The sequence below is a fragment of the Simochromis diagramma genome, unplaced genomic scaffold (genome assembly GCF_900408965.1).
Source record: "Simochromis diagramma unplaced genomic scaffold, fSimDia1.1 OVJJ01000685.1, whole genome shotgun sequence".
NCBI classification, from domain to species: Eukaryota; Metazoa; Chordata; class Actinopteri; order Cichliformes; family Cichlidae; genus Simochromis; species Simochromis diagramma.
This window is the reverse complement of record NW_024387477.1, coordinates 1,985,563-2,012,466: the sequence shown is the minus strand read 5'-3', so window position 1 is coordinate 2,012,466 and position 26,904 is coordinate 1,985,563. Positions and strand designations below refer to the sequence as shown.

At 41.1% G+C, this 26,904-nt stretch overlaps 1 protein-coding gene across 4 annotated transcripts in view; it reads right to left on the bottom strand.

Moving 5' to 3' along the window:
• Positions 1 to 26,904, bottom strand: part of si:zfos-2326c3.2 (traf2 and NCK-interacting protein kinase) — a 55,606-nt gene that overhangs the window by 20,067 nt on the left and 8,635 nt on the right. The window contains exons 3-17 of one of the 4 annotated variants that reach the window (XM_040015211.1): positions 23,797 to 23,853; positions 21,477 to 21,602; positions 21,232 to 21,342; positions 20,021 to 20,111; positions 19,697 to 19,827; positions 17,847 to 17,901; positions 17,607 to 17,685; positions 16,183 to 16,355; positions 13,142 to 13,214; positions 12,604 to 12,730; positions 12,241 to 12,357; positions 11,844 to 11,972; positions 7,941 to 8,006; positions 3,377 to 3,691; positions 1,851 to 1,985 (exon numbers count right to left, since the gene is read on the bottom strand). In XM_040015211.1, coding sequence (XP_039871145.1) covers positions 1,851 to 1,985; positions 3,377 to 3,691; positions 7,941 to 8,006; positions 11,844 to 11,972; positions 12,241 to 12,357; positions 12,604 to 12,730; positions 13,142 to 13,214; positions 16,183 to 16,355; positions 17,607 to 17,685; positions 17,847 to 17,901; positions 19,697 to 19,827; positions 20,021 to 20,111; positions 21,232 to 21,342; positions 21,477 to 21,602; positions 23,797 to 23,853 — 1,785 coding nt within the window. Of the gene's footprint in view, positions 1 to 1,850; positions 1,986 to 3,376; positions 3,692 to 7,940; positions 8,007 to 11,843; positions 11,976 to 12,240; positions 12,358 to 12,603; positions 12,731 to 13,141; positions 13,215 to 16,182; positions 16,356 to 17,606; positions 17,686 to 17,846; positions 17,902 to 19,696; positions 19,828 to 20,020; positions 20,112 to 21,231; positions 21,343 to 21,476; positions 21,603 to 23,796; positions 23,854 to 26,904 lie in introns of all 4 variants that reach the window. The other 3 variants (XM_040015210.1, XM_040015212.1, XM_040015213.1) reach the window with 3 other exon arrangements.

Below are 26,904 nucleotides of genomic sequence, written 5' to 3'. Positions count from 1 at the left end.
GCCCCCTGGAAGCTGGGACAGGCTCCAACACCCCCACAAGGAGAATGAATAGTTGGATGGTGATTTTGTTTTTGTTGTCTGGGGCTAATTGCAAGTAGTTGTGGCACGAGCGTGCAGCAGCCTCAACCTCTGGTTGACCACTTTTCAACATAAGGCAACAAATCTTGGTCTGACTTGGACTGAGGGCAGTCACTTTCTAGTAGGTTGGCAAAGGGTTGTGATTAATTGCTATGTCATTTATAAATGTAGACAGATTGTCAACATGTTGCAACTAGTGCAACTTATCTGCACCATCAAAACCCAAGTTACAAAGGTTTGTGGCAGGTTATTTACTGAACACTGCTGAAATTTAACAGTGAAAAGCATATCTTCATCCAACATGCACGATAGTTGCTGCTAGGAATGCTCATTTATTTGGAATTAGAGTTGCGATCAGAAAGGGTGCGTAATTGTCACGGCTGGATGTGTCAAAACTGTGTCCAGTGCCAAAACTTTGGCTTTGTCCTGTTGCTCCACATATTCCTCCTCTGCAATAAGACTGATTTTATTGAAACGGAGCAGAACTGAAGTGTCAAAGTGAGGAGACGGAGAATCCAGATCCAGTCCATGTCGTTTCCTTCTTTCCAGTGAGCAGAGCAGCTTCCAATGTTTCAGGCTTTTATTCACGTTACTACATCCGTACACAATCTCCTTGTTGTTTCTCAGCAGTGCGCACACACAGAGGAGCAGCAATATTTATTTCTTAGCTTCTTCTTTCTTAAAATCCAGCTATTAATTGGACTTTGATATTTGACTGGCTATGCTATTATTAATAAGAAATAATGTCCAAATGCAACGGGACAAAACGCTGTTTTTAAAACTTCCATCTGTAAGTTATTATACACGTTAAATTCTTTGGCTCTGTATCATGTTTTACAGCATCATGATCTGCAGGTTCTGTGAATGACGCAATGAATGACAGTCAAGTTAGGGTTGATCTTATCACTCAGGAGTGTTCCTGTTCCTCTCTATCAGCTCATCACAGCTGCACCATCAGTAGCAAAGCCAACAAACTACGCACATAACATTTCTTCAGAGAGCAAGGCCCTGGTGCAAAGCTCAGTTTCACATACTGCAGAAAAACATAAATGCAAGCATTTATGCACACAGCACAATAACAGCATCTTCATTAAGCTGCTGGACACAGATTCGAGGTTGCATGGAGGAATAGTTTGTAACTTCGCTCTACCCGAGTCTCTCTTCTCAGGACCACACACACATTCTGTTACAGCAACGTGTAACAGAAGAGTTCACCCTTATAAACATTTATTCTAAATGCCACGTTTCAGAGAGAAAAACAGAAACCCTGCACGCATTATTCATGTCCTCATTTTTGATGAGCAAACTTGCTCTTAATAAAATGCAGGTGATTAAAGAAATGAACAAGCTATGTCTGCTTGTTGGTACATTTGCCACGTTTAGATCTGGCCCAGTCTAAGACGGTCACGTTTGATCTGCAGATTGTGCATTGTTGGCTGTGTGAGTCCACCCTGGTTCAGATACAACAATACAAGTCTGATGGGAACAGACTTAATCAACTGCACTAATGCCCTTTCCTACTCAAAACTGAAAGCTGCCTTGTTGCCATTTCATCACTAACTTAATGCGCCAAAGTTTGAAGACAGCAACTGCCTGAGTGGTCCCCAGACTTGGTCCCCATCGTTGAAGTGATCCTTTCAAAGTTAACTGCAATAATTTTGGTCACACAGTGGTCTCCATTCATCGTTTTCTCTAGTGGGACTGTAGCCTTACCCAAAGTGTTAGAATTGCATAATTGCATGCATGAGCTATGTGACACATCTGTTGTATACCTGGATGAAGTGAGCTCTCTGCATGGCTGGGGTACAAGGACTAGAGCTGCTTCCGGAGCCCAGCCTCGAGTGCATCTGGCCAGGAAGACCAGCAGCTAAAAGCAATTTGGCTAAGTTTGATTCGTGGAAGTCCATCTAAAATATAAAACAAACCATTAAGTTTGTTTATGTCTGTTTTTAAATAGACATAAACAAACTGACACAGTCGTCTGGTTAGGAGCTAATCTAAATGAGGTTAGAATGAAGGTTGGAATGAGTTTTGAATTTTATCATCGAGGTGTATGACATTTTGAAAGATGCCATTTCTGAGACTGTGAAAATGTTTCTAATGAGAAGTGACTAAAGAGACAAAAACAGCCTGTGCAGGAAGAAGAAGGGCAAATTAAACCGATTCTTAAGTGTCGTGGTTGAAAAAATAGTCTTGATTTACTTCAAAGTTTATTTTCTTTAACAGTTTATACACTGAAATTGTCCACATAACTATCGGGGGGTCTAGTTTATGTAATAATGTGCCTTTAATCTCTCAACAAGCATGTAACGACATATGAAAATATAAAACCTCAAAGGCAACTTTTTATGCTGATCTTTGCACCATCTTTTCATTCTTGGACTCTAGAGTCGTCTTGTCAGATTCTTGGTTCAAAATAATCCTCATCTATCTTATACCTGCGTCTTGGTTTAACATATACAGCTTTCCCTTTAAGCCAACCCTATTTTAATAAAACTTTCCTGTGATTCGCTGCCCCTCACAAGCAAAACATTTAAAGAGGAGATGGCAGGCGAGTGTGTTTCTGAGAAGAGCATATTATGGATAGTCTCTTATTACATGGAACCAAAGGCTAAAATAAAGGAAATCTAAACAGAGCTGCCATGAAACTGTGCATTTAGACTAGTCTGAAGACTGAGCTGAGCTGCCCTAATGTTTAATATAAACTATTGTACAGTATAGCTTTGAAAAATAATGAAAAGCATATTATATTTGTGACACAGCTCTGCTTCCCTGACATTAAAGTCCTAAAGGCGGACTCTATGAAGCCCTGACTGTGTTTCAACCTGTTCTCCTTTCGAGGCGCTCAGGCTTAAACATTTTCACATGTTCAGAAATTCATTTTGTGGTTTGGAGAGTGTCTAATATAACATCAGGAGCAGAAACAAATGTTTTTCAATCACCACGATCATGTGACTGTCTCAACATATTTCTGTGAATAACACCAGTGGGTCATGTTCATGTTCCTTGTGTGGTTTAGCTTCGATGATATGAATAGAGGCCAGAAACCACATGCACCCTCAGCCTCCACCCCCCACAGACAGTCTTTCATCTGTCATCATGCATTTACATGAAAAGCAACAAAGTCAAAGCTGATTAAATCATCACAGCGTTGCAAAAATGAAATGTTTGCACTTTGACAACAAATAAAAAAAGTGCATGATATTCGCACCAGTGAGCAAGAAGAGAAAGTACAAAAAGACCAGGTAGGATGTAGAAGAAATGAAGATGCTAGCAGGCTGAGGGGGGCAGGGTTTACCGCTGAGCTCTGACTGACTGGAGAGCGCCTGGGAGAGGCGGCGGCGGCAGCAGCAGCATTCCCGCTATTAGCCGTTAGCTTGTGGGGTGATGCCACAGGCATTTCTCTTTTCCTCTGCTGCTCTTTCTCCCTGTGTCTGTGGTCGTGTTGCAGGGACAGGAGTTGGGTTTGGTCCTTGGGCAGGGTGCGGTGGGATCTCCTGCCCGCTGAGGGCTGCTGATGCTGGGCCAGGGGCTGGGACTTGGCTTGCGACTGAAGCCGAGACTGCGAATGCTGGGCCTTACGCTGAAGCAGCTGGTTTGGAGCCACTGCTCTCTATGTAGCAAACATGAAGAGCAGAAATACAAACTGACAAAGCCTGGAAGCGTCCTTCTTAAACGGTGTGTATACTGTGTTACAAAGTAACACCCAAACAGTTTACAAAGCTACTCACAAGATTCAAATGTAACACAATCACATGAACAAAGACAAACTGAAACGTTTCCCACCATCTTTGCTCATTTAACTACTAGTAGTAGTGTCAACGTGATTTAAGTGGCAGATGCCCCATGAACATGAAAATGTGATTTTACTCAAATGTCAATTATGGCGGGACAAATGGACTTCAGCTAAATGTACGTATAGTTTATGTGGAATAACCCTTTTTTTGATAGAGTGGTTTTTTAAATGGCCTAATGGCTTAATATGCACACTTAAAATAAGTGTTTTAACTGTACAGCGGTCACTTTTAAGTCGTCAATTTAAATGGTCATGCTTAGCAATCAATTGTAGTAGAAAAAACTAAAGACGTGGCTATTGATTTTCTTTGCTAACAAAATTTAGTTTTAAGCTTTATTTTAGCAATCTAGTGCCGACATCCCATTTTATATGGCACCAAATTTGTCCATGCACATTGCTAACTAACTGCTACATGGTTTGGTCCACTCCAACTCATGTACAACTAACTCTGTACATCTGTATCAAATACAGTATATAACTATATGCCGACTATGAGGGTAACAAAGGTCATTTGTGTTAAATGTTAGCTGTGCATCCCCAATGAAAAGGACACCCCCAGGCTCAGCCCACAGATATAGCACAGAAATATAACACACACTGGCCTATTAAGCTAGTTTCAACAACACAAACTGGTAAAGCAACAAACAGGAGAAACATTCATTAAACAGCAAACACTGACAGGAATGAAGCTGTAAATAAATCAGCCAATGGTGTCGTCTGCACATCAGTATTTAACTATAAATGTATTCATTTCTTAAACACATCCAACAGGAATTTTATATTGTCTGGAACATGAATTAAAATGATTTTTTTTTTTTTTACAAAAACATGGATGAATTATGTATCCTGGCAATATTTAAAGCAGATCAGCCTTCAGCACACAGTATCAGATCTGTTAAAACTGCACACTCTGCTTTATGGTCTGATTTGCCCAGAGTCACATGACAATAAATATGACATATTAAAGCATGAACTGTTATAGTGGTTTATTAGACAACAGAAACACGGGGAAAGTAAGTAGGTTAAAAAAAAAAAATCGCTTCAGGATTTGTGAGAACAATTTAACAACGACGTCCAGTCTGTGCTTAAGACAACAACTACAGCAGCTCAGGTATTTGCTGCCATCGAGGGAAAACGGCTTTAAATCACTTTAATGCAGTTTTCTTCAGAATGAGGAAACAACATGGAAGCCGCAGTCAGAATGCACAGCATAGTTTCCTAATCCTGTTTAACTAAACTGCGCCTGAACACAAGGCCTACACACAGAAACATTACAAACACACCGTCTGCTGTCCAACACTGTGAGACGGAAACAAAATAGAGAATCACTATCACTAATTTCAGATCTATATATAATCTCAAACCAGAGCTTGTTTTTCTTCCAGCTAAAACATAAACCTCAAATCAAGATAAACATCTGAACAGAGAAAATAGAACCAAAACAGAGAACAGAGGAAATCCATGTGTTCTGTCACAGTGATGGAAATGAGTAAAACTCAGACTGCCATACTCTGCTGCTGCCCTGTGCATATTGACATAACGGGAAAACCTTTGACTAATGTTCACCTGTAGTTTGAATGCTGAACATTTCCCAGTTTCAATCATAAGAACTGTCACTATACAGAGATGTGGACGATGTGTCTTCTGCATGCAGTAATGCAGTTCTGCTTGTGTTGAGTGATGTAAACAACCAATCGATCTGCACTCTTCAAACGTCAAAATTGATCATTTGATTTTTTTATGACACAGCAGTGGTGAGTGTTCCCACCTCTGCTCTTTGTAACTTTACGCAATTTTGGGCATAATTTAGGAATCCATCTTCACAGTAGCGATTGGCCTCAAAGTAAAGCTACCGGAAATGTACAACCCTACATCCGGTCTTAAAACAGGAAGTTAGCATTTTCTGGTGCACAGGGTCTATATCAGGACAGTCAGCGCATGTGCAATACTGGGGTTTGTGCAATATAATTGATGTGTTTCCGTTATTGAAATCTATATTGTCCTCTGTTGTCCACTCTTCTTGTCATTGTTTGTTCTAATATAATGTGATCACTGTTTTTGTCCTTGTCACATGATCTGTAAATATTGTCTCTGTATGTTTTTACTAACTTGTGTTTAACACCAACCTGTCAGAGGGTCTGCAGATGGAAATTAGCCCAAGGCTATAATCTGGCATATTTACATTTGTTAAAATGTTCATTAATATGTATTGCCCCTCTTTCTAAATAAAATAAAATAATAAATAATCAGATTTCTTCACTCAGATGAACATTTGGGGCTCAAAACTGCAATTAACTTAACTTAGTAGCTGCCCACTTTAGTCACCTTAGTGCTTCTAGTCTCTTATACTCAGTTGACTGTCAGCTCTTCACTTCTCTCGTGTGCCCAGCTCAGCCTCCACCCTCCTGCAGCACAAAAGCAGCCTTCACCTGCCTGCTCTCACTCTGCCTCCACCATCAGTCTGCGTTTCTATCTGCCTGCCCACAAGCACAGTTTGTCCACTCTTGCCTCGCCAACCTAACCATCTCACCCACACCCGACTCCACGATCACTCGAAACGCAGTCTTTCCTGACTCAGTGTCATGGTAAGGTCTGTTATTCCGTTTGTAGAGTCTAAAAAGTCACCGAACACCAAACCAGACTGAACTGTTGAAGAAGGAAAAATGATCGACTCAAACACACAATACATGTGTACTTCTCACATCAGAAAAGATCATGTATAATGTAATTATTCTGTCAGTCTGCCCCAGGGCAGCTGTGGCTACAACTGTAGCTTGCCTCCACCAGTGTGTGAATGTGTGAGTCAATGGGTGGATGACTGGGTGTGTAAAGCGCTTTTGGGTCCCTAGGGGGGACTAGTAAAAGCGCTATACAAATACAGGCCATTTACCATTTAACAGTCAGTGCAGGCGGTGGAGTACAAATTAAGAAGAAGTCTAATCACACCACAAAATCATAACAATACAGAGATGTGCGTCTTCAGAACTAAAGAAGGAGATGAAGAGTATGAGCATTAGAAATATAACCATGTTTTGCAAATTTTTATGTTGAAACATCTACTGAGGTTAGATAGTATCATCCCAAGACAAGTTAAAAGAGAGCTGCTGGAAGTGAAAGAGGTCCCATGCTGCGAGCAGAGGGATGGATGGAAGGAGGACCCAACTGAGGATGGGAGGCGTGCTGGGATCAGTGGAGAGAGAGATGGAGAGGAAAGCCTTTTAAAACAAAAAGAGATGCCAAGCTGTGATAAGGTTTGGCTTTAAACTAAGAACTGATGCTATCGGTACAGTAAAGTGTAAGTCAGAGATTTCTCAGAGACTTCTCTGAATTCCTGCAGTAGTCTCACACTGAAAATTACAAACCTCTAATCTCTGACTGAGAACTTTAAATAATAAACTTCACCAGAACAAACAGGTCTGTCACCCTCCGTAAACTTCACTTCAAACATGAAACGCAGACGATCAATTACCACCACCGTCCCCTGCTTCACCTCTGTGACTCTTCATCTACCTTCACTCGCACATCTTTTCATCTTCCATCCACCCGAGACACAAACAACAGCCAGCTGCTGTCTCTCTGTCTGCATTTCAGTCTTTGGGTTAAACCTTATTCTCTTGTCAGCAACACACTTTTTCTCACCTCACATGTCAGAAAATTTCTACTTAAAGATTTAAACAAATACAAGTCTTTGAATAGTTTCAATTTTACTGTCAGGCTACAAGAAAAAAAAAAAAAAAAAGCTGTAACCATAAGAAATAAGAGAAGTTAACAGTTTACACTGATGCTGTTCATGAAGTGTTAAAAATAAAAGAGAATCCAGGTTTATAACACATCTAACAACATGCAACACATTCATAAGAACATACAGAGATGGTGAAAGAAAGCAAGAGAAAAAGAGACACAAGGTGCAGTCTGGACACTCCCACGCTGTTTGCTTTCATCGACCACATGAAGGATCGGCTCACATTTGGAATATTTCAAGAGAAAATTCACCTGCTGTCACTCGTATGTGAGTGACAGGTAAACAAGCAAATATATGAACAAATATGAAGTGAAGGATTGTTACCTGCTCCGCCACAGAGTCCAGAGGCCTCACTGACACATCGGCACTCCACTGTCTGCCTGCCTGATCCTGTTCAGGACACACACACACACTTTAATTAAGATGTTCTGAGGTTTTGAGGAGGTGGGAACTAAAATATTCAGAGTGTGCAAGATGGCACGAAGCTTTTAGCCGCCACACTCAACTTTAAATATTTCATTATAACCTCATTTGAATTTCTCTGAAAAAAGAGAAAAAACTAAGTAGCACAAACTGAATTTTTTTTGCATTTACACTGGTTAATCAAATCTAATCTATGTAAATATTTTCAGTGATTGCACCATTGGCTTCAAATTGTGTTCACTGGGCTTTGATGTGAAGGGTCACACTCAACAGGGTTTAAGCTGAAACGGCAGCTTAACCTGATTACAAATCAAATGTCTGCAGGACAAACGTAAGCGCCCTCTGAGCAGTGATCCAAGGTGAAGCTCACCTCATCTGCGAGCAATCGATGATGCCACTGTGAGGACGCGCAAGGACAAAACTGTTGCAGGGTGAGAACCGAGGCCTTGAGTCTACAAACTAATTACAGCTTTGTTAACAAGGAAGCACTAACACCTGAGACAGGAATCATGCTACACTGAACTCTACAGTGATACACGTGACAACAGAAAAACAAGAACAAAGCCACAGTGACATTACAAATGAGTTTGTATTTAGATTGAAAGGATGTGTTAAAAGTCCAACTAAAACCACAAACATGATCACGAGGTTCAGTTCTGAGGTGAACCCTTAGAGACCGCTCGCAGCTGTCACTCAAACTGGTCACAACCACAGTCACGCACATTTTAAACCTTAATCTGATTTAAACTGGTAAATTACTGGTAATTTGCACAATAAAATCATCTCCTGTTCAACTGATAGAAAGATAATTTTAGTTTTAGGCACCAACACAGTTTTGTAGCAGCCTACAGACAAGCGTGCTGCTGTAAAAGTGATAGAAGATAAAACTGCGTGTGCACCGGATCACTTTTATAACCAGCTTCAAGTGACCGACTCGATGTATTGTTCACATGTGTCATCTGGACCGTGTGGTTTATGACCTTCTGGTGGTATTAGATGAAAGTCACCAATCAATAGAAATAAAGGATATTGTGCTGATTTGTTCTACATTTCGCCAGAAAACCATTTTATACTCAGGTTTAAGCCATGAAAATTGTCTTTTTCAGAAATAAATAAATAAATAAATAAATGAATAGTATTTAATGTGTGCCAGTCAGAATGATGATTTAAGATCCAGTCAAACACACAGGCCCAGTTTAGCTCAGTGCGTTGAGCAGGCGACCACGTGGCATACGCGTCCGGCCCACAGCCCTTTGCCGTATGCCTTCTCCTGTCTCTCTCTCCCTCTGCTTTCCTGTCATTTCTTCACTGTATCTGTCAATAAAAGTTAAAAAAGGCCAAAAACAACTATGCCAAGTTTTTGTGACGATACAGGAGGATTCAAAGCATGACATCACGATTAAAGCAGAGCCATGCTGCAGCTGTAGCTCCTTTTAAGTGACCGTCACCACTAATCCAGTGAGAACTGGAACCCATCCTGACCAGTACTGTAAGAAATGTCACACTGCAACTCTTTAAAGGGAAATCAGACCTTACTTGTTACAAATCATTTAGATTTGTAACAAGTAAGGTTGTGTAATGAGTATTCCCTGTCCAGTTGGAGAGGCGACCTCTACAGTCTGAAGCCGCTGACAGTGAACTGAACTACATCACGCAATACTTGCTAAATCAATCGATGTGTGCGATGATTGGGAGCAGCAGACGTGTTATTCATCTGACATAATACAAGATCACATCATGTGCTCACTGAACCTGTCGCATAATTAAACACAGATACAGTGAAAGTTAATGAAGCATCAGATAGATCCATTACACATGCTGACCTTAATGACTTTGAGGTAATCTGTGTAATCAGACTAACACGTACAGATACCACACACACACACACACACACACACACACACACACACACAGTAAAATAAGACCGATATTAATAGCATTTAAATACAGCATCTTCAACAAGAAGAATCCCCAGTCACTAACCTGCTCTGCAGTGTTAATATAAACCTATTGAAACCCACTGGTGTATGGAATAGATTCATTACACATGTGTCAAAATTAATGAGTAAAAAATGAATTTCTAAAACAGTAAAAAGAGTGTCTTTGTGTCTTTGCTCAAAATGATTGAAATTGATACAGACAGTTCACTGTCTCAGCATACTTTGTTAAATGTGTGCATACAGACACACACATAGCTACAGTTACTTTGTAACACTGCCTCACAGAAAAGGTCATTCTCATGGTCTCAGGTTTCTGTGATGCAATAAACGGAGTTTTAATGAAGTAAAACATATTCATGTTGTAGCTTTGTGGGGGGGAAAAACAGTCTTGATGGGGAAAAAAAAAACTTATTCAAACTCCAAATAATTCAGAAAACTTTCAGCGGTACAGTGAAATATGAAAAAAATGTCCAAATACAGACCTCCTCTTTTACTTTATTCTTAACCTGCACCGGTTAAGTCCTCAAAAACTGAGAAGACTACACCAGGTCCCTCATCACTCTGTTACATTGAAGGTGTGTTTTTATCACCCAGGTGACAAAGCCTGACAGGTGCACCCGCTATCAGTGCCGTGCACATCATCATCATCACAGCTTTAGTTTCTGAAGCTTGAACCAAATGTAGATGGCACATGCACGCACACACACACACACAGTGTTTCAGTCACCTGTCACAAAGTAACTCCTCTGACAGCTACTTCACAGACATTATATAACTTTGCTCAAACTATAATCTAAAGACATGAGATGTTTTAGTGATTAGCTGTTGGAGGTCAGAGCAGTTTTGGTACCCAGGTCAGACTCTCAGGGGCTCCTATCACTCACATATACACGTTCAGCTGTTGTGTTGGCTTTTATGTCTCAAACACAGGGGTTATTAAGGACGTGCAGCAGTCAGCCTACTGGGAAGACATTTCAGCAAGAAGTAACTTATCACTATGCACGTCTTCACATTTGTTCCATCCCGACAGTCCTCATCAGCGTCATTTCCATCTCAGTAGGCAGCTGTTTTTGGCAAAAAAGGCTCTGTTTAATGCACTGTAGACTACTTATCCAGCACCAGGCAGCAGACAAAGTTAGCAGCCAGGTGACGAACACAGCGGAGCATTAAGCAGCTATGGAGCCTGATCTTCCCCTCAGAAGCTTTTTTTAATTAATTAAACAACCGAGCACGTGAATATGAAAGAAACAAAGTGACAAAGTTGCTGCGTGTCTGCTTGATGCTTCTGATCATTTTTTAAAAACTCATCTGAAACCCTGGGAAACCATCACAAGTGGAAAACTTGTCAGGTGAAGAAGGTGGTAAAGACATGAACACGGTGGGAGAGCCTGGGACACATGTTACAGCTCATCCAACAGCTGTTTGGTCAGCTAAGAATCAGTGCTTACATCTGACGTTTTTAAACCAATCACTGTCCACCTTCACGCAGTTCAGCTTTTGTCCTCTCCTCAAGCGACATCATATTAACAAACCAAACAAGCTTTTTTGGAAAGCACCAACAACAATGGTAACTGTTTAAGATAAATATATTAAGAAGTTTCATTAAGTTGTGGTTATCTACCATATTAGCTTTGCTAATATTATCTGCGCATAGAGAAAACTGAACCATCTTGAGCTCAGGACGTGACAAAAAGGGCTCGTTTCAGGTAAAGTTGCAAATAAACGTAACAGGTCTCCTGTAAGGTTATCATAACACTGCTGTAAAACCTAAGCTTTGGAAATTCACCACTACACCTACAGTGGACTCAGTATGCATGTATAAAAAGATCCTCCAACTGCTACCAAGTCAAAAGTTCATCTTCACCTGTCTCCTGTCGCTCCTCTTGTTTCCCTCATCCACTAAGATCCTGCTGTCGTGGAGCTCAGACTCCTCCCCAAGGAAGACCTCCTGCAGCTCTCCCCACTGAAAGGCACAGTCTGTCAGCTGTCGCCTCTGCTGCAGGCAACAACAAAGGGAACTGTTTTAATCAACCTAACAAATGTAAGTATTAAACAAACATTAAGGATTTATGCTGACATTGTTCCCTGCAGTAAAACTACATAAAGTCACAACGGTCGCAGTTTAAAGACTCGATATGAGGAAGGTGAAAAAGGAAGTTAAGCACACACAATAAAATATCATATTCGCTCTTAACGTTTTATTATTAATGTGTCAATGCTGAGTGAATCCTATGGAAACCACTGTAAATAACAGCACTTACATCCTCTAACTTTTGCCGTTGCTCTTGCTGCTGCTGGATCCTCCTCTGTCTGTCAGCCAGGATCTGCTGCTTGTATCGCTCCTGTTCTTCCAGCTGCTGCCTGTGCTGCTGCAACGCCTGGATGTCAAATACAACATGACCACACTTAAAATACAACTAAGAAAACCGATTCATGTTTGACTTCATCCACCGTTGAGCGGAGTGCTGTCTAACCCTGACATAATACTGAAAGCTAACTGCTAAATGTGAAATAGTTCAGTAAAATAACCTGCTGCTCATAATAAATGTATCACATGTAATTCTCTGCATCTTACTAAAATTTATATGCATGTAGACAAAACTGCACAGAACAAAACAAACTACCTGTTGTCCCCGCTGACCTCCACCACCTCCTCCGCGCCCTACGTCTCTGCCGCCTTCGTGATCTTCTGTCTGCAGTCGAAGAAACTCCCGCCTCAGCGTCCATTCGCCGGGAACATTGACTATGGAGCTGATGGAGAGAGACACGTGAGCGGCATTAAGTCAAGTGCGAGTGACGTGCTCGAGTTAACGTGAGGACGAAGGGAAAGTGGTCACAGCAACAAAAACACACACATTAATCTCACTCTAGGAGTGAGTGAGCTCTGTGCACGGCACCATCTGCTATTTGACATCCAGGGACAGCAACATCTGTCTGTGGACTTATAATAAAGCATAACCTGTAGTGATTCAGTAGCAATGATCACTTAAGACCTAATAACAATAAAAAAAAATCATTTAGATGTTTATATGGCAGACGCATGATGTGTGCTTGACAGCTTGTTGCTTAGTGTGATTATTACTTCACAAAGGATCATGTAGTAACTGAGTCCTGCTTTAATTTCTGGTGAATAATATTTTGCCTGACGTGACAAAGCTTTACCTGGGTTCTCCTTCCTCTTCTGTGACCTCATCATCCTCTTCCTCACTGCCACTGTATTCATACTCTGGGCCCTCTGAGAGAGTAAAAAGGAGAGAGAAGAGAAAGCGAGGAGGAGTGGATACAGTAAAATGTTACTATGCAGCACCCAACATGGGGATATTTAAATACACTTACTCCTTTTCCCACATGGACACTGGTCCTGATACTTCACACTTTTTCAGAGTCAAACCCAAAATGATGCCGATGAAAAATAAGCTGAGACACAATCTCACCTTTAGGCAAACAGCTGATATCACAGAACATTTTGTCCTGTTTACAGAAGCGCACAGACGCACATCTGTATGAATATCTCCAGTTTAAGTCATCTGGCACATAATTTAATGGGTACTGAACCTCGTGAAACTTTTTCTTCTCTTTGGTAATTGTAGGTGCTTAAATAAATTGCTGTAGTAATAATCTGCCCGTTTGTGCTGTGAGTGGTTACACCATTTCTCCTTTTTGCCTTGCAGCACCAATGCTCTCGTTCTCTTTTTCTACAGATTATTCTTTTTATTATTCCAGAACTGAAACAGTTTCTTTTCTCTACTTCGAGCGAGTGCATTACTTTCACTTTTGCTTCTTCTTTGTCTTTCCTTTCACTGACATTTCAAATAACTTGATGCACAAACAGCCACTGTATGACATCAGTCACCAGGCCTTCATGCATCTGGCCCCAGATGCAGAGAAAGTGAAGACTCTCTGACGAGTCGCACCATCCACACGCTGCACTGCACGCTCTACTGTAAATTGACGCGTTAGAAATGCGATGCGCTCACGGGTGGTGTCTTGGGTGAACGCTTCTGATGTGTCAGCACCGCAGTGGGAATTCTCATCTGTGTTTCTGGCTTTGTGAGCAAGCCGCTATTTCATTAAAATTTCCTCCATGCCCTACCCTCTTCCCCCTTCATCGTCTGCTGCCAGTAGCAATTTTGTCATTATCAAAGCCACACAAAAGTCTAGTGTGGGCAAAGTTATTCAGCAAAAAATGAAAGAGGCTTCTTTTATGGAAGCCTAAAGGAGCAGAGTTTTATGCTGTAGTAGATTTCAGGACAGCAGTGCTTCCCCATCTAAAAGGTGTCTCTCGTTTCCACATACACCTTTTATCAAGGGACACATGGCAACACAATGCATGCAAGCATGTGTTAGCACAGGTAGGAAATGTTTAAAAATGCTACTATCCCAGTGTCATTTTTAACCAGGACCGCCTTCATGAACACTGCACTAAAATCAATCACTCTTCCAAGGGGGTACATGAAGATGGGTCCAGTCAGCTTCCTATAACAACATTTGGCCACCATATGGTGTGATAGGAGCTTGGGGTAAGTTGAACATCAACTTGACACACCATATGTTGCCATTAAGAAGCCAAAAAGGTAACGCAACACAGGTGGATTTGTTCGAAGCAGAAAAGAAGACTTTCGTTAACAAACAGGGCAAAAGCATATTTTATATGGTGGTGATGTCATGCTTGAAGGGCTCCAAAGGAGCTGAAAGACACGGGAAGGACTGGAGGGGACGGCCTAGTTTTTCCTGACTGAAAAGTGGGACTTTAATCATTTCTTTTTGGAGTGACTCATCTTCCAAAACACAGACATCTTTGTCCAAACTACACTCTTGGGTATGATGAATGACACATCCGTTTTTGCATCACATCCGGACGCACTGATTTTCTTTTCTTTTTTTCCTTTCTTGCAGAACTTGCAAAGTTTTTTTTCTTCACAGTAACACTACCAACATTTCATTACTGTGGAGGGGCACAGGGGAACAGAAACACACACTAAATCACAAATATGGCCTTATACACACTGCATACACACAGCGCATACAGCAGAAAGCCTACCAGTCATTAGAGTGTTGTTATAAGCCAACAGAAGATTAGAACCAGATGGTGATTCGTTTCCTCCTTACTTCCCCTCAGCGTCTCTCTCTCTCTCACTTTTGCAAATGAAGAAAAATAAAGCTAATAGACATTATGAGGATTACTTACACTGTGAATACTGACATGAGAACAAAGCAAAGAGACGAGTCATAAATATCTCCGTCCTGACTGTTTTTCTCACTGTCTGACTGCACATTTTGGCATCAGTGACTCAGCACATGCAGCTCATCCAGAGTAAGCGGAGGATAAATTACGTTCACACTATACGTCTCACAGCTTGCTTCCTCGTGTTACACATTCCTAATTTGTTGTTCTTTTGTCTGTTTCTATGCCTTTTGTTCCCTTCGTCCTCGCTTCATTCGTCCATCTTTGTGAGCGAGACATTGTTATAAAAGAATGCAGCAGAAAAAGGAAAGCAAAGGTCAGCCCGAGACTTCCCTTCGGCCTGACCTAACATTCTCCCGCTGCTGCGCTCTCCTCGTCTGCCTCGCCGGCGCTGTTAGCATCAGAATATGTTTTCATAAGCTTTGACAAAATGAATGAAGATACAACAAAGCAGAATATATGCAAAAGTACCAAATGGCAACCAAATGAATCATTTCCATAAACAGCAGGCAAGAAATGAGGCAAAATGCTGTGTTTGTCTGAGCAGCCTGAGCGAAACAGCTGCTGCTGCCGTGAGAGCAGCTGGTCCACTCTCAGCTCAAGTGTGCGGCGTTATCCACCACAGCTGGGCTCAAAGCCAGAAGATACTGTCAATTTTTAAAACATGGTGATAAATTCAACCTGACATTTTACTTTGAAAAACCCCTGACACTTAGACACACCTGAAAGGATTTTCAGATTCTAACAGCGTAGTGCAGATATGACAGCCTTTGTTTTACGTGGAATTAAACTGTGAACCCTGTAGAGAAGTGGTGTCAAACCCAAGGCCCAGGGGACACAAGTGGTCCAGCAAAGACTCTGATCTGGCTCGCTGGATGACTTTGGAAAATGTGAAGCAGCCTATGAGCAGAAAAATAGCCCTAACTTCTGTCACTGTAAACCACCCTGTATACAGACAGCAGGAAAACAGCCCATAGCTCGTTTATGGTTTAAATTTACTGCCTTTATTTGCCCTGACCTTTCTCTCGCTTCTTTCTGGTTCGGTCCAGATGATCTTTAAGCATGATGCGAACTTGTCTCTCGTTAGCCAGGTCTTTGATGAAGGCGTGTCTCAGTAGGACATCTGTGGTGGGTCGATGTAGATGGTTCTTGATCAGGCAACTATCAACGAACGACAAGAAACGCTTCGACCTGCAGACAAAATACAGACAAATGTGAAAGCATTACAAGCAGGTTTAACAACAGACACACTAATGTAACAAAGTATCACTTAACCTCCTCCACATTTCTGTGAATACACTAAATTCTCTAAACCGAATCACTAATTTAAAGACTCATTTTTTAAAATCCACTTTTTTTTTTTTGCTATATCATGTTGCTGATGATATATAGTTTTTTGTATCACATTTGATACATTCGGCGCTTTTGGCAACTTTTTGTTAGCAACAATGTTAATTTTAGACAAAAAACAAACAAGACTTTAAGGTTTTTTTTAGGCAAGTATTGATTATGTTGATGAGATGGAGGTCTCAGAAACTCATGTAGCAAATATGATAAAAATGCTTTTGTAGGGTTAAAACCAGCAACAAATTGTAGTTCCAACCATAAAACTCAACAAATCAGAAGAGAAGACAACATTAAATAAATATCTAATTCACTGAACCGCATAACACTCCACATAATTCTTAAATAAGTATTTCCACTCACCCACAGTATAAAAGCTAGAATCGCCTCTCCCAGCGCTACTCTACCGAGGAAAAGCAAATCCAAAATAACGAGTCCAACTTTTACGATGATATCTACCTACAGAAGCACTCTACAATCAGTGACATGCGCCGTGTGTAAAGTCATAGAAAACTGGGAAGGAAAATGTGGGGCTGCTTTATTTTTCTGCCTCAAGGGGGCCTGGAGCGAAATGGGAAAGCAGTTCACCCCAAATCATTGACGCTATTAAAAGCACCAATAGAAAGCATTTTTCAGATGACATTAATACTGAATGAAAGACAGCATGAGAGTTCCACCATGAGTTCAACAAGTGCCTATCAATTATCCACAGAAAATATGGAGAGAGAAAGGAAAGAGGCTGATAATCAAACCCTAAATAGGATTCAATCCAGAACACACACCCACCAGTGGGTTTTTAATCTGGATGACTGGACTTCTTTAAAAAAACAAAACAAAAAAAAACAAAACAAAAAAAACTTTATTTATCTTGATATATCTAGACATGCCCATTACTTTCAACCTTTTCTTCTCAAGACGAGAGTGCTGGAAGATATTTTATCAGATGCATGAAACCCACAACAAAGACCCCTCAGAGGCCCTGTTTTTAGAAGAGAAATCCCAAACACTGCTGTTTGCATCCTGCTGCATGTGTGTGTGTGTGTGTGTGTGTGTGTGTGTGTGTGTGTGTGTGTGTGTGTGTGTGTGTTTAGGGCTTACCATTTCTTTGACTTAAGTTTTGGTGGAGGGTTTCGAGGAATCAGAAACAGCGCTCTCATTGGATGCATGTCACACAGAGCTATGGAGGGCACAGGCAGAGAGCAGCAGAGTCACAGATGTGGAAAAAATAAAAATAAAAATAAATGAACAAATGAAAAGGGAAATACATACGATGTAGTGTAAAACACTTCAGCATATCAGTTAGTCATGTGCATGTGTGTAGATGTGTTTTTAACTTACGGGGGGCTCCTTCTGCCATCTCTAGGGCCGTGATGCCTAAAGACCAGAGGTCACTCTAAAAACAAGACAGGCGGGTTAAAGGTTATAGTGTAGCTAATAACCTTGGATACCATTTTAAAATGACTGTATGTAATTAGTAAAAGCAGTGTAGTGCATTGAGGTGTGGGAATCACAGAAACAGTTTCCAGAGTTCACAGATTTCTTTCAATCGTGGGTGTGAGATCTGATTAATATAAAATTTCTTCAAAAACAGTCTCAGGTTGTTTCTGCGAAATACGATAAAATTAATCAGTCACTCAGTGAACTCAAACTTTATCATGAAGATTTTGGATGAGGTTTACATCATTAAAAAAAAAAAAAAAAAAAAAAAAAAAAAAGAACACAGCAAAAAGATTTTGGCCTGTGTTTGAAAGATGTTGTCACTCTGGTGAATTTCTTATATTTATGGAAGCTGTCTGTTGAATATATGTTTATGCAGACTTATTTCTGAGTGCTGCTATGAGACCGGGGCTGTTTCTCAGCCCACATCTGACAGGCAGGAGAAGCGAGCGCTACACGACTTTACGTCACAGAAGTTGGCGTCGCTGGAATTAAATCATGGTCGACGCGATTTGCAAGCCATCTCGCAGACAATGAACTTCTTGCATGTGGTGATATGTGTTGAACTGGCTCAATATTGCGAATCGACACGTGTTTGTTAGTGACAGACATTACAGATGAAAACACAAGATAAAGTCTGACTAAGAATGATTTTTTTCTGTTTCAGAACAATAATTAAAAGTGTCAGGCTGTCAGGACCAAACACAGCCATGGCAGACTAACATGGTTCAACAGTGTCAGCTGGAAAACATGAGGAAGGCAGCGAAGTAGCAATAACATCCAGAACCACGTGTTCCTCAGCAGCCAGTCAAACTGAAGGCGACGACTGGACTTTTTATCCCCTCAACAATGTTGAAGAAGAAACTGATCCTGGACTTCAACACAACGTTGTTTCAGCTAACAGGACTAAAGCAAACCTGTGACCTCCAAGTGAGTTTTGCCTTACACAGCAACAAACAGCTTAAAGTGCTTTACTGACACCCTCACGTAAAAGGTAATAGAGTTGATGAAACATAAACTCACATCTAAAACTTCTAAACAAGAAGAAAAAATTATATTGCGCACTTTCAAAAATAACTAAAACAGACAACACACAGGAAACGTCTGCAGACTTGCTCTTCGTCACGCTGGTCAAATTTGTCAACTCAGGAGGGTTTTCATGGCTGCAGTGTCTACATAACAGGAAGCTTTGTGTTTATTTTGTATTACCTATTTTGAACTTCCTCAATCATAAATGGATAAATCCAAAAACATTAAAGTAACTAAGACTGAAACTAATAAAAACTAGAGTGAAACACTGCAATGAGTTCTGGAAACCAAGTGAAACTAAACTGAGCTCAAAGCAAAAGCAATAATAAGAGCAGATGTTTGAATCTTGGTTGTGTGTCTCACATACGTGTGGCACAACAAATATGACTTGTGGTTGGTGACCCACACTCAGCATAATGCCTCAGCATTACAGTACAAAACAACCACAGTTACACAAATGCTGCTTTCCCTGCATCTGGATTTCATGAGCTGTGAGATGACTGAAACTGTAAAAGTGTAAAATAGTTCATCTTTATCAGTCATTTCCATGTATGTGTGGTTGAATAACTTCAATATTAAAATATAGCCACTTCCACTTTGTCCACAGCATAGTCTGCACCATGTTAGATAACAAATAAACCACCGTAAGCAGCTGGGAACTGCCTTAATTCTCACTTAAAAAAACAAAAATGAAACAAGGCTGTGTCTTTGAAATTAGGTACCCTGTAGTCATATGTAGCCTCAGGGTTCTCATCACAGGCAATGACCTCCGGGGCCATCCAATAAGGAGTACCGATGAAGGTGTTCCTCCGACCGATCGTCTTATCGAGCTGGGCTGACACGCCAAAGTCAACTGCAAAAAAATAAAAATAAATAAAAATAAAGGTTTCATGTGTGAAAAAACAGCCACAACCTTTGCTACTTTCAGAAGCGTCTTTGTGGTCGTGAGATTTATGTGTTTGAATATGACTGTGTGATTGTTCTGTTGTTCTCCCAGGGGTTACGTCTGCTTGAGGAACCACAGCGCATGTGTCAGTGTGTCATACCCAGTTTGACTTCGGCGTTCTCTGTGAGCAAAACATTTTGTCCCTTAATGTCTCGGTGAATCACATGGTGGGAGTGAAGATGGGAAAGGCCCTGGAAGACAAATATGAATACATATAAACACTCCCGTGCACACACGGTCAGATGACCGCCGCTATAAATACGAAGGGGCAAACGCTGCCCTCGGAGAGCATTTAGATCACGTGTCTGAAGTATTACTGAACAGAGAGCAGGATTTAGCTTTTAGCTTCAAGTCCATCAGTAGACATCCTTACTTTAGGCAGTTACTGAGTGGCCGAGTAACTCAAGCACAGTTTTAGTGTGTGTGTGCGCATGTGTGTGTATGTGTATTTGCATTCTCGCTTCTTCAAAGTGGGTTAAATAAACAGAGGAAGTAAGTCTTATTTCAGACAATGACTTCACCATGGTGTCTGTGTGTATTTGTGCGTGCGTGTGTTGTGATGTTAAAACAATGGGGAGACAGCATGGCTGACAGCAGTGGAGAAAACTCTGGCGACAGTCCAGAGCCCTTTGTCTCTCAAGTTTTTTTACAACTACAAAAACAAAAAAATTAAAAAATGAGCTCAGTTCCATTTTTGTTGCAGATAACGGCAACATCAAGGACACCGGGGGCTGATATAAGCTGATATGTTACTGTGTATGTCTCTGAGCCACAAACACCAGCACAGAAAGCGAAGCAAACATCCCGGAGCCTTTCTCAGGACCTCGTGATCTCTCATAATGATAACCATAACATTTTACAGAGATGTGCTTTAAACTGGCCTTTTAAGTATATAACTAAAAGAAGAAATCCCCCTGAGTCACAGTGAGAAACATACGAGAGAATAAATCCCTGAACATGAGGAAGTATCAGTGTCAGTTTGGCTGCTCTTTGATGTTTTGGCAAAGAATCACTAAAAGCAGCCATCGTGTTTCTTTACAACACCAGACACTGAACCACGCTTTACATCCACAAACAAGTTACTACCTGCGTTTTTTTAACCAACACTAAAACAGCACCGCAGGCAGAGAGAGGTCCCTGCTGAGTGTTTGTTTGTCTTATTAGATCACACAGAGTTAGCTGACGATGGAGGGTTTGACACAAACAGCATCGTTGCATTACCCAGAAAGCTCACATCTTCTATACTTATTTAAAATGGTCACTTATAAAGGTAAAAAAAAAAAAACTTTTACGTTGTGTGCTTGATCTTACCCTGAGCACCTCCCGGCAGATGTAAGCAATCCAGTCTTCTTTCAAACAGTTTCCTTTGGTCTTCTTCACCAAGTCTGTCACAGAGCCAGCGCCACAGTACTCCATCACTAACTATATGGGAAATAAATAGTGGAAACATGTGGTGCTTGACACAGGTAACCCAAAAGAACAGCAGCTGTTTAATAAAAACTATGATAATCCACAGTTTGTGCTGAAGAACAAACAAATGTGACGAGTTTACACACCCAGAGTTGGTGGTCCTGTCCAGCAGGGCCTTTCTTAATGAAGGCACCGTAATAAGTAGCAATATTTCTATGGTGGGAATAACTTTTTAACATGTTGATCTCCAGCTTTATCTCCTCTTCTTCCTCCTAAACACAAGAACAAAAACATAAGGAATCAAACAAGTGACAAAAATATTACTGCCATGTATTAACTGGAATTTCATTATTAGTCATGGTCATGTGACCGTTCACAGGTGATTGAAAATGGGGCTGCCTGGTCGACTTTACGTGACAGAGGACAAAAAGAAAGCAGAGGAAACTGTGTGCGGCACTTTTTGTTTTCCTAGTATAAATCCTGGAAATGACTTGTGACTTCTCCAATTCACTGGACTCCTAAATCTACTCTGGATCTGGAAACGAGGGCAGAAGAAAGGAGGAGAGCTGGAGAAGCTGGCTGTGGTTGTTAATCAGGAAAGTGGAAACAACAGAGAGCTTCTCACAGTCGCTGCCCTCCCTTAAATCTTCACAGGAGGAGAGAAAAATGACAAGGCACAGTTTGAACTTTCACTTCCGTTTGAAACACACAGGCTTCTGCCTACGACGAGGTTGTGTGTGTGTGTCTGCGAGAAGACAGATAATAGCCAAGCATTTCCTGCTGTCACATCCACACAAAGAAACTACGACGTTTAGATGTCAGAACAATCTGTAATATAATTTATTCAGGCACTCTATAATTTGTATTTGACTTCTTTTTCTGGGGGATGCTCTAACGAGTTCTTAACACGTCATCTAGTTGTCTGATTATTCTCTCCATTAATCACATAATTATCTGCTACATAAAATGTAAGAAACAGAGAAAAATGACAAGGTCTGTGCTAAACTCTCCAGTTTGGCTGCATTACTGAACAAGAAACCAAAACCCAAAGATATTCCCTCTCCTATCACATAAAGCAAATCTTATCAAGACAGAAGATGGAGCGTGTTGGATTTAGTGATATTTTAACATTTTATTTTACTTCACACAGATATAAATCCAAAGCCATGCAAGCCTGTCTGTGGAGCGGTACCTAGCTAAATGCTAACATAGGAATAATAACTCACTCATTCTAACAGCAAACATAAGCTGTTTACAAAAAAAGCTCTAGCTGCTCGCTAGGCTTCACCTCTTGACTGTATTTGTTATATTGGTGCCCTTTTGAAGCATTTTCACAGCTCTGGTTAGTGAAATTCTGATCATTAGTCTGGTACTTTGCCTCCCCAAGTAGGTAACTCTGTGTGTTATACCTACACAGTTCAGAAATGCAGCTGGCTAACCTACACTCCTATTGTTACCTGACACCTTAAGATCAAGATGGCCACGAAGTTAAAGAGCAAACTCCAAAGCGAGGAATCTAGAAGCCAGTGGTTGACATCATAAACCATAAAAACAGTGTGTGGAGGTTATTACAGAGCCATACGTTCACACAACGCGCACTGCTATGGGGACTTAGGACTAGGATGTAGGCCGAGAGCAGGGTCTCTGGAGAGAAATACTATCATCATGCTATAATAGTACAAGGGATTGTTTTTCTTTAGAGGGTACAACCATAGCGGTTAAAGTAAATATCGAACACATGGATTGGATGGGTTGTTGCCAACATCTGGTGATAATCTAGAACTATATTGGTCACATGTTCAATGCTTATTTTATCAGCTGTATATTCAGCGATTCCCAGTACCGAGAAAACTCAACTGTATGTGTAATAAGTTGCAAGAAACTCTTGCACTACAGTATGTGTAAATTTAATCCAGGAGCTGAAGAAAAGCAGGTCATCTTGATGCAAAACCCTCAAACAGGAGTCATGTATTAAAGGCTGTCATGTATGATTTATGTTAACAGGATGATTATCACGGTGGTGTTGGATTTAATTACACTAACGTTCCACTTTGGTCGTTACGCATCTTATGATGTTCTGTCAGTTATATACTGTGTAACGCAGTCTGCCATCCATCTGCAGACTCCTGTAAGTATGTTTGTACAAGCTAACAGTCAGGCTTCAGCCTGCTCTCAATGGCTCATTAGCAGAGTTACCCTCATTTCTCAATCAAACTGACGTCAGGTAGTTCATGCGATGGCACAAATAGTGTTTGGTGTTTATGGTGTTGCTCAGGCTGTTTGAACATGAAAGGATGCATTTGAGAAGTTGACATTCCAGGTAAAGAACAGGTGGAGCATAAAAAGGATGTCGAAATAAAATAGAGATAAATAAGGATTATTTTTGAGCAGGAGACAGCGTTGCCTCAAACACGACACATGATGACACAGGTACACTCTGAGAGTAGTGAGGTAATGAACCCTTACCTCTGTGACCTCCATGACTTTGATAGCTGCCAGCTGACCTGTCTTGACATGACGGCCCTGTTGGAAAACGCACACAATGAGATACGGTCACTGTAGAGATTCTGTTAAATATTCTGCACCAGTTCAAATTTCTTAAATCACAAGTGCAGCTGTGCATCTTGGAAAGACAGGCAGCAACTGGATTGTAATATAAAAGATTAGCCTCTAAATGTTTGACGAGGACTACAACAACTGTCCCACGCTGGAGTCTGTAAACAGACGAACGCTCACAAAGTGTTCCCGCTCTCCCTGTAACTCTTCTGAGTGAATACTTGGACTGTGATATAATTCTCAATATTCATGGACTCGGGCAAGTCCACCTAATTTCATTTTCTCTTGAAAGACGCAGACAGAAAGAACAGGACATGACACGAGAGAGAGAGCGCGAGAGACTAAGTCAGGATGGAGGAGCAGAGCTGTAAAGTGCAGTCAGGTGAAAAAGGGAAAATTGAAAACCATGTCACGACTCAGAAAGCTGACAAGATACTAGAGTAGCTACTCTATAAGCCTTTAAGCTGTGATGTATGACAGTTCTGTGGGAGTGTATAGTGTATGTGTCTGAAACAGACCACCAGACATGACAAACTCGCCATTATTCAATCAGTCAGCAGTCAGGATTCATATAGAGAGACAAAGTCAGACAAACACAGACACTGAAATGAGGGGCGAGTTTAAAAGTAACAAATATCTGCCTATTCATCTTTTTCCCCCTCAGCAGCCAACTCTTAGAAACGCTCGCGGCTATTTCCAAAGAAATATTGCTGATATGAACAATTGGTCCCGTAGCTATACAGCTTGGACTTGGAGGACAGCAGGGTGTCGAAACATGTGTGTCTACATCGACCATTTCCACATCTGAGGAGTTTTCAGGAGTTTGCAACAAGCTTGACGGCATACACACGTCTGTCGTAATCCAGCTGAATGGTGGGTGGCATATTTTGTAGCTCCGTGTCCTGTTATAGTTAACCTGTTCCTCTGTATGAATAGAAGACAAGTCATTCAACTGCAGTGGCATGAATGGAAAGTCACCAAGTTAAACTGAACTAAAGATTTACAAATGTGCAGTTTTTATGTGAAAGAGTGTTGTTGTTTTTTTACAACGAGCACCGAGTTTACTTTTACTGGCTAACAAAACCAGCATCCATCCTTTTGTGTCAACATGTTTTTTGATAATGTCTCAAGAAAACAGAATTCAATCATGGGACAAGGCGGGAGTTCTTGGCTGATTGTGGGAAATAACAAATGGGAAGTTTGGAGAATATCTATTATCACAGCAAATAGACTGTACTGTTCAAGAACAGAAAGATGGTGAGAAACAGCTAACAATGTGCTGGCAAAACCTGTTGTAGGCTTCAGGGATACTCAGCACAGACAATTTATTTTAGAAATAGATCCATGAAGATGTGACATCTTTAAAGAAAGTGTTGTCAAGAGAAAGAAGAGGAGCTGCCTGGTTAGTTAGAAATATACTGCAGTAGAATATTATCCAATGAGCTCAAGCTATTCATGTAAACATCATTCAACAAAACATCAAAGTAAACATCTGTCATGTAGCTCTAGTCTGATATTGATGGGACTTCAAACTCTTAAAAAGAAGAAACAAATCAAAAGATATTAAAAATAAAAAGTGAACAGTGCCCAGAGAGTGAGCTGCAGCTGGAGCCTGAATCCTTGAAAAGTTTTATTTATCACGCCACGTGTTCTTTGATATAAAGCATGTCAGTGTTTTGGTCACTACAGTGAAACTAAACATCTTGACCAGTGGCATGCAGACTTGGTTCACAGTCGGTTGAAGTGTTCCTCAGCCAGTCCAAACCCTTTTCAGCTGGCATTCTTCACACACATTTCACTGAGTATGAGCTGTGATGTGAAGCTGTCTCTTCATCCTGGCCTTGATTGTGTCCTGAAGTAGAGGACAGTGTCTCCATAATTGCAAAGAATTGTGGCATGGAGTCATCCACTAGCCTGGCTATAATAAATAAGGAAATGGCCTTCCTGTCCCATCACACTTGATGGTGTCTGCTTGCTGCCGCCACAGCAAACCAGTGTGAAATGTTCTCCACTCAGCTGATCTAGTTACTCATTAAAAATACGCCGCACTAACGCGCATGCACACACTAACGCGCATGCACACACTAACGCACATGCACACACTAACAGGGGTCTGGTCTCTCCATCAGAATTAATTGGAGAAAAATGTTGCTCTTATTTTGCATCCTGAAGTCCATGAATCACACACACACACACACACACACACACACACAATAAGGGAACACTACAAATATCGTTTCAGTGAAAAGGTTACTATAATATATTCATGCATATGCTAATCAGATACAAGCGAGACATTTATAACACAGACAGCACGGAGACAAACGAGAGAAACAGTCTCACTGCATCTCTCTGCTAGTCTCTCTTTCTGTCCTGCTCTTGTTTCAGTGTCAGTCTCGCCACCCGCTGTATCTGTCCCCTTCAAGATCAATATGTTGGTTACATACGTGGATATGTGAAAGATTAATTCTCCTGAAGAAACTGAGTGTGGAAACTGTGCCACTTAAAGCCTATACGGTTGTAACCTTAGTCAGTATAAAAGATGGATGTAGCTTCCAGTTCACATAAAAGTGAAGCCGTTGCTGAAGTGCCTTTAACCTGCATTCTTTCACATGGCCAGCAGGGGGCGACTCCCGTGGTTAGCTTCAGGTGTCTCAGCTTCCTTGCTCTGAAACTTCAGCAGCTACTTTTCTAATTGTTATATCGGCTGAGCCATGAAAGGAGGTGTGACGAGGCAATCGGGGGAAAAAATGCTCAAGGCTCCATAACAGGACTTCACTAACGAAGGGGTGACATCATGGTGGTTACGTCTATCTGCTATACAGTCTGTGGCAGTAACTGCATGTGTTTGTGTTCATATAGCTTTGTGAGAATAGAATGGGGACTGTGCGATATGACCAAAATCTCATATCCATATAAGACATTTCTGTAAATTCTGTGACTTTCGGGCAACTTGACTTGTGTGGAGTGTTTTCAGCTGGGCGTGGTGCACCTGGAGTCGAGTGTTTTGACAGATGC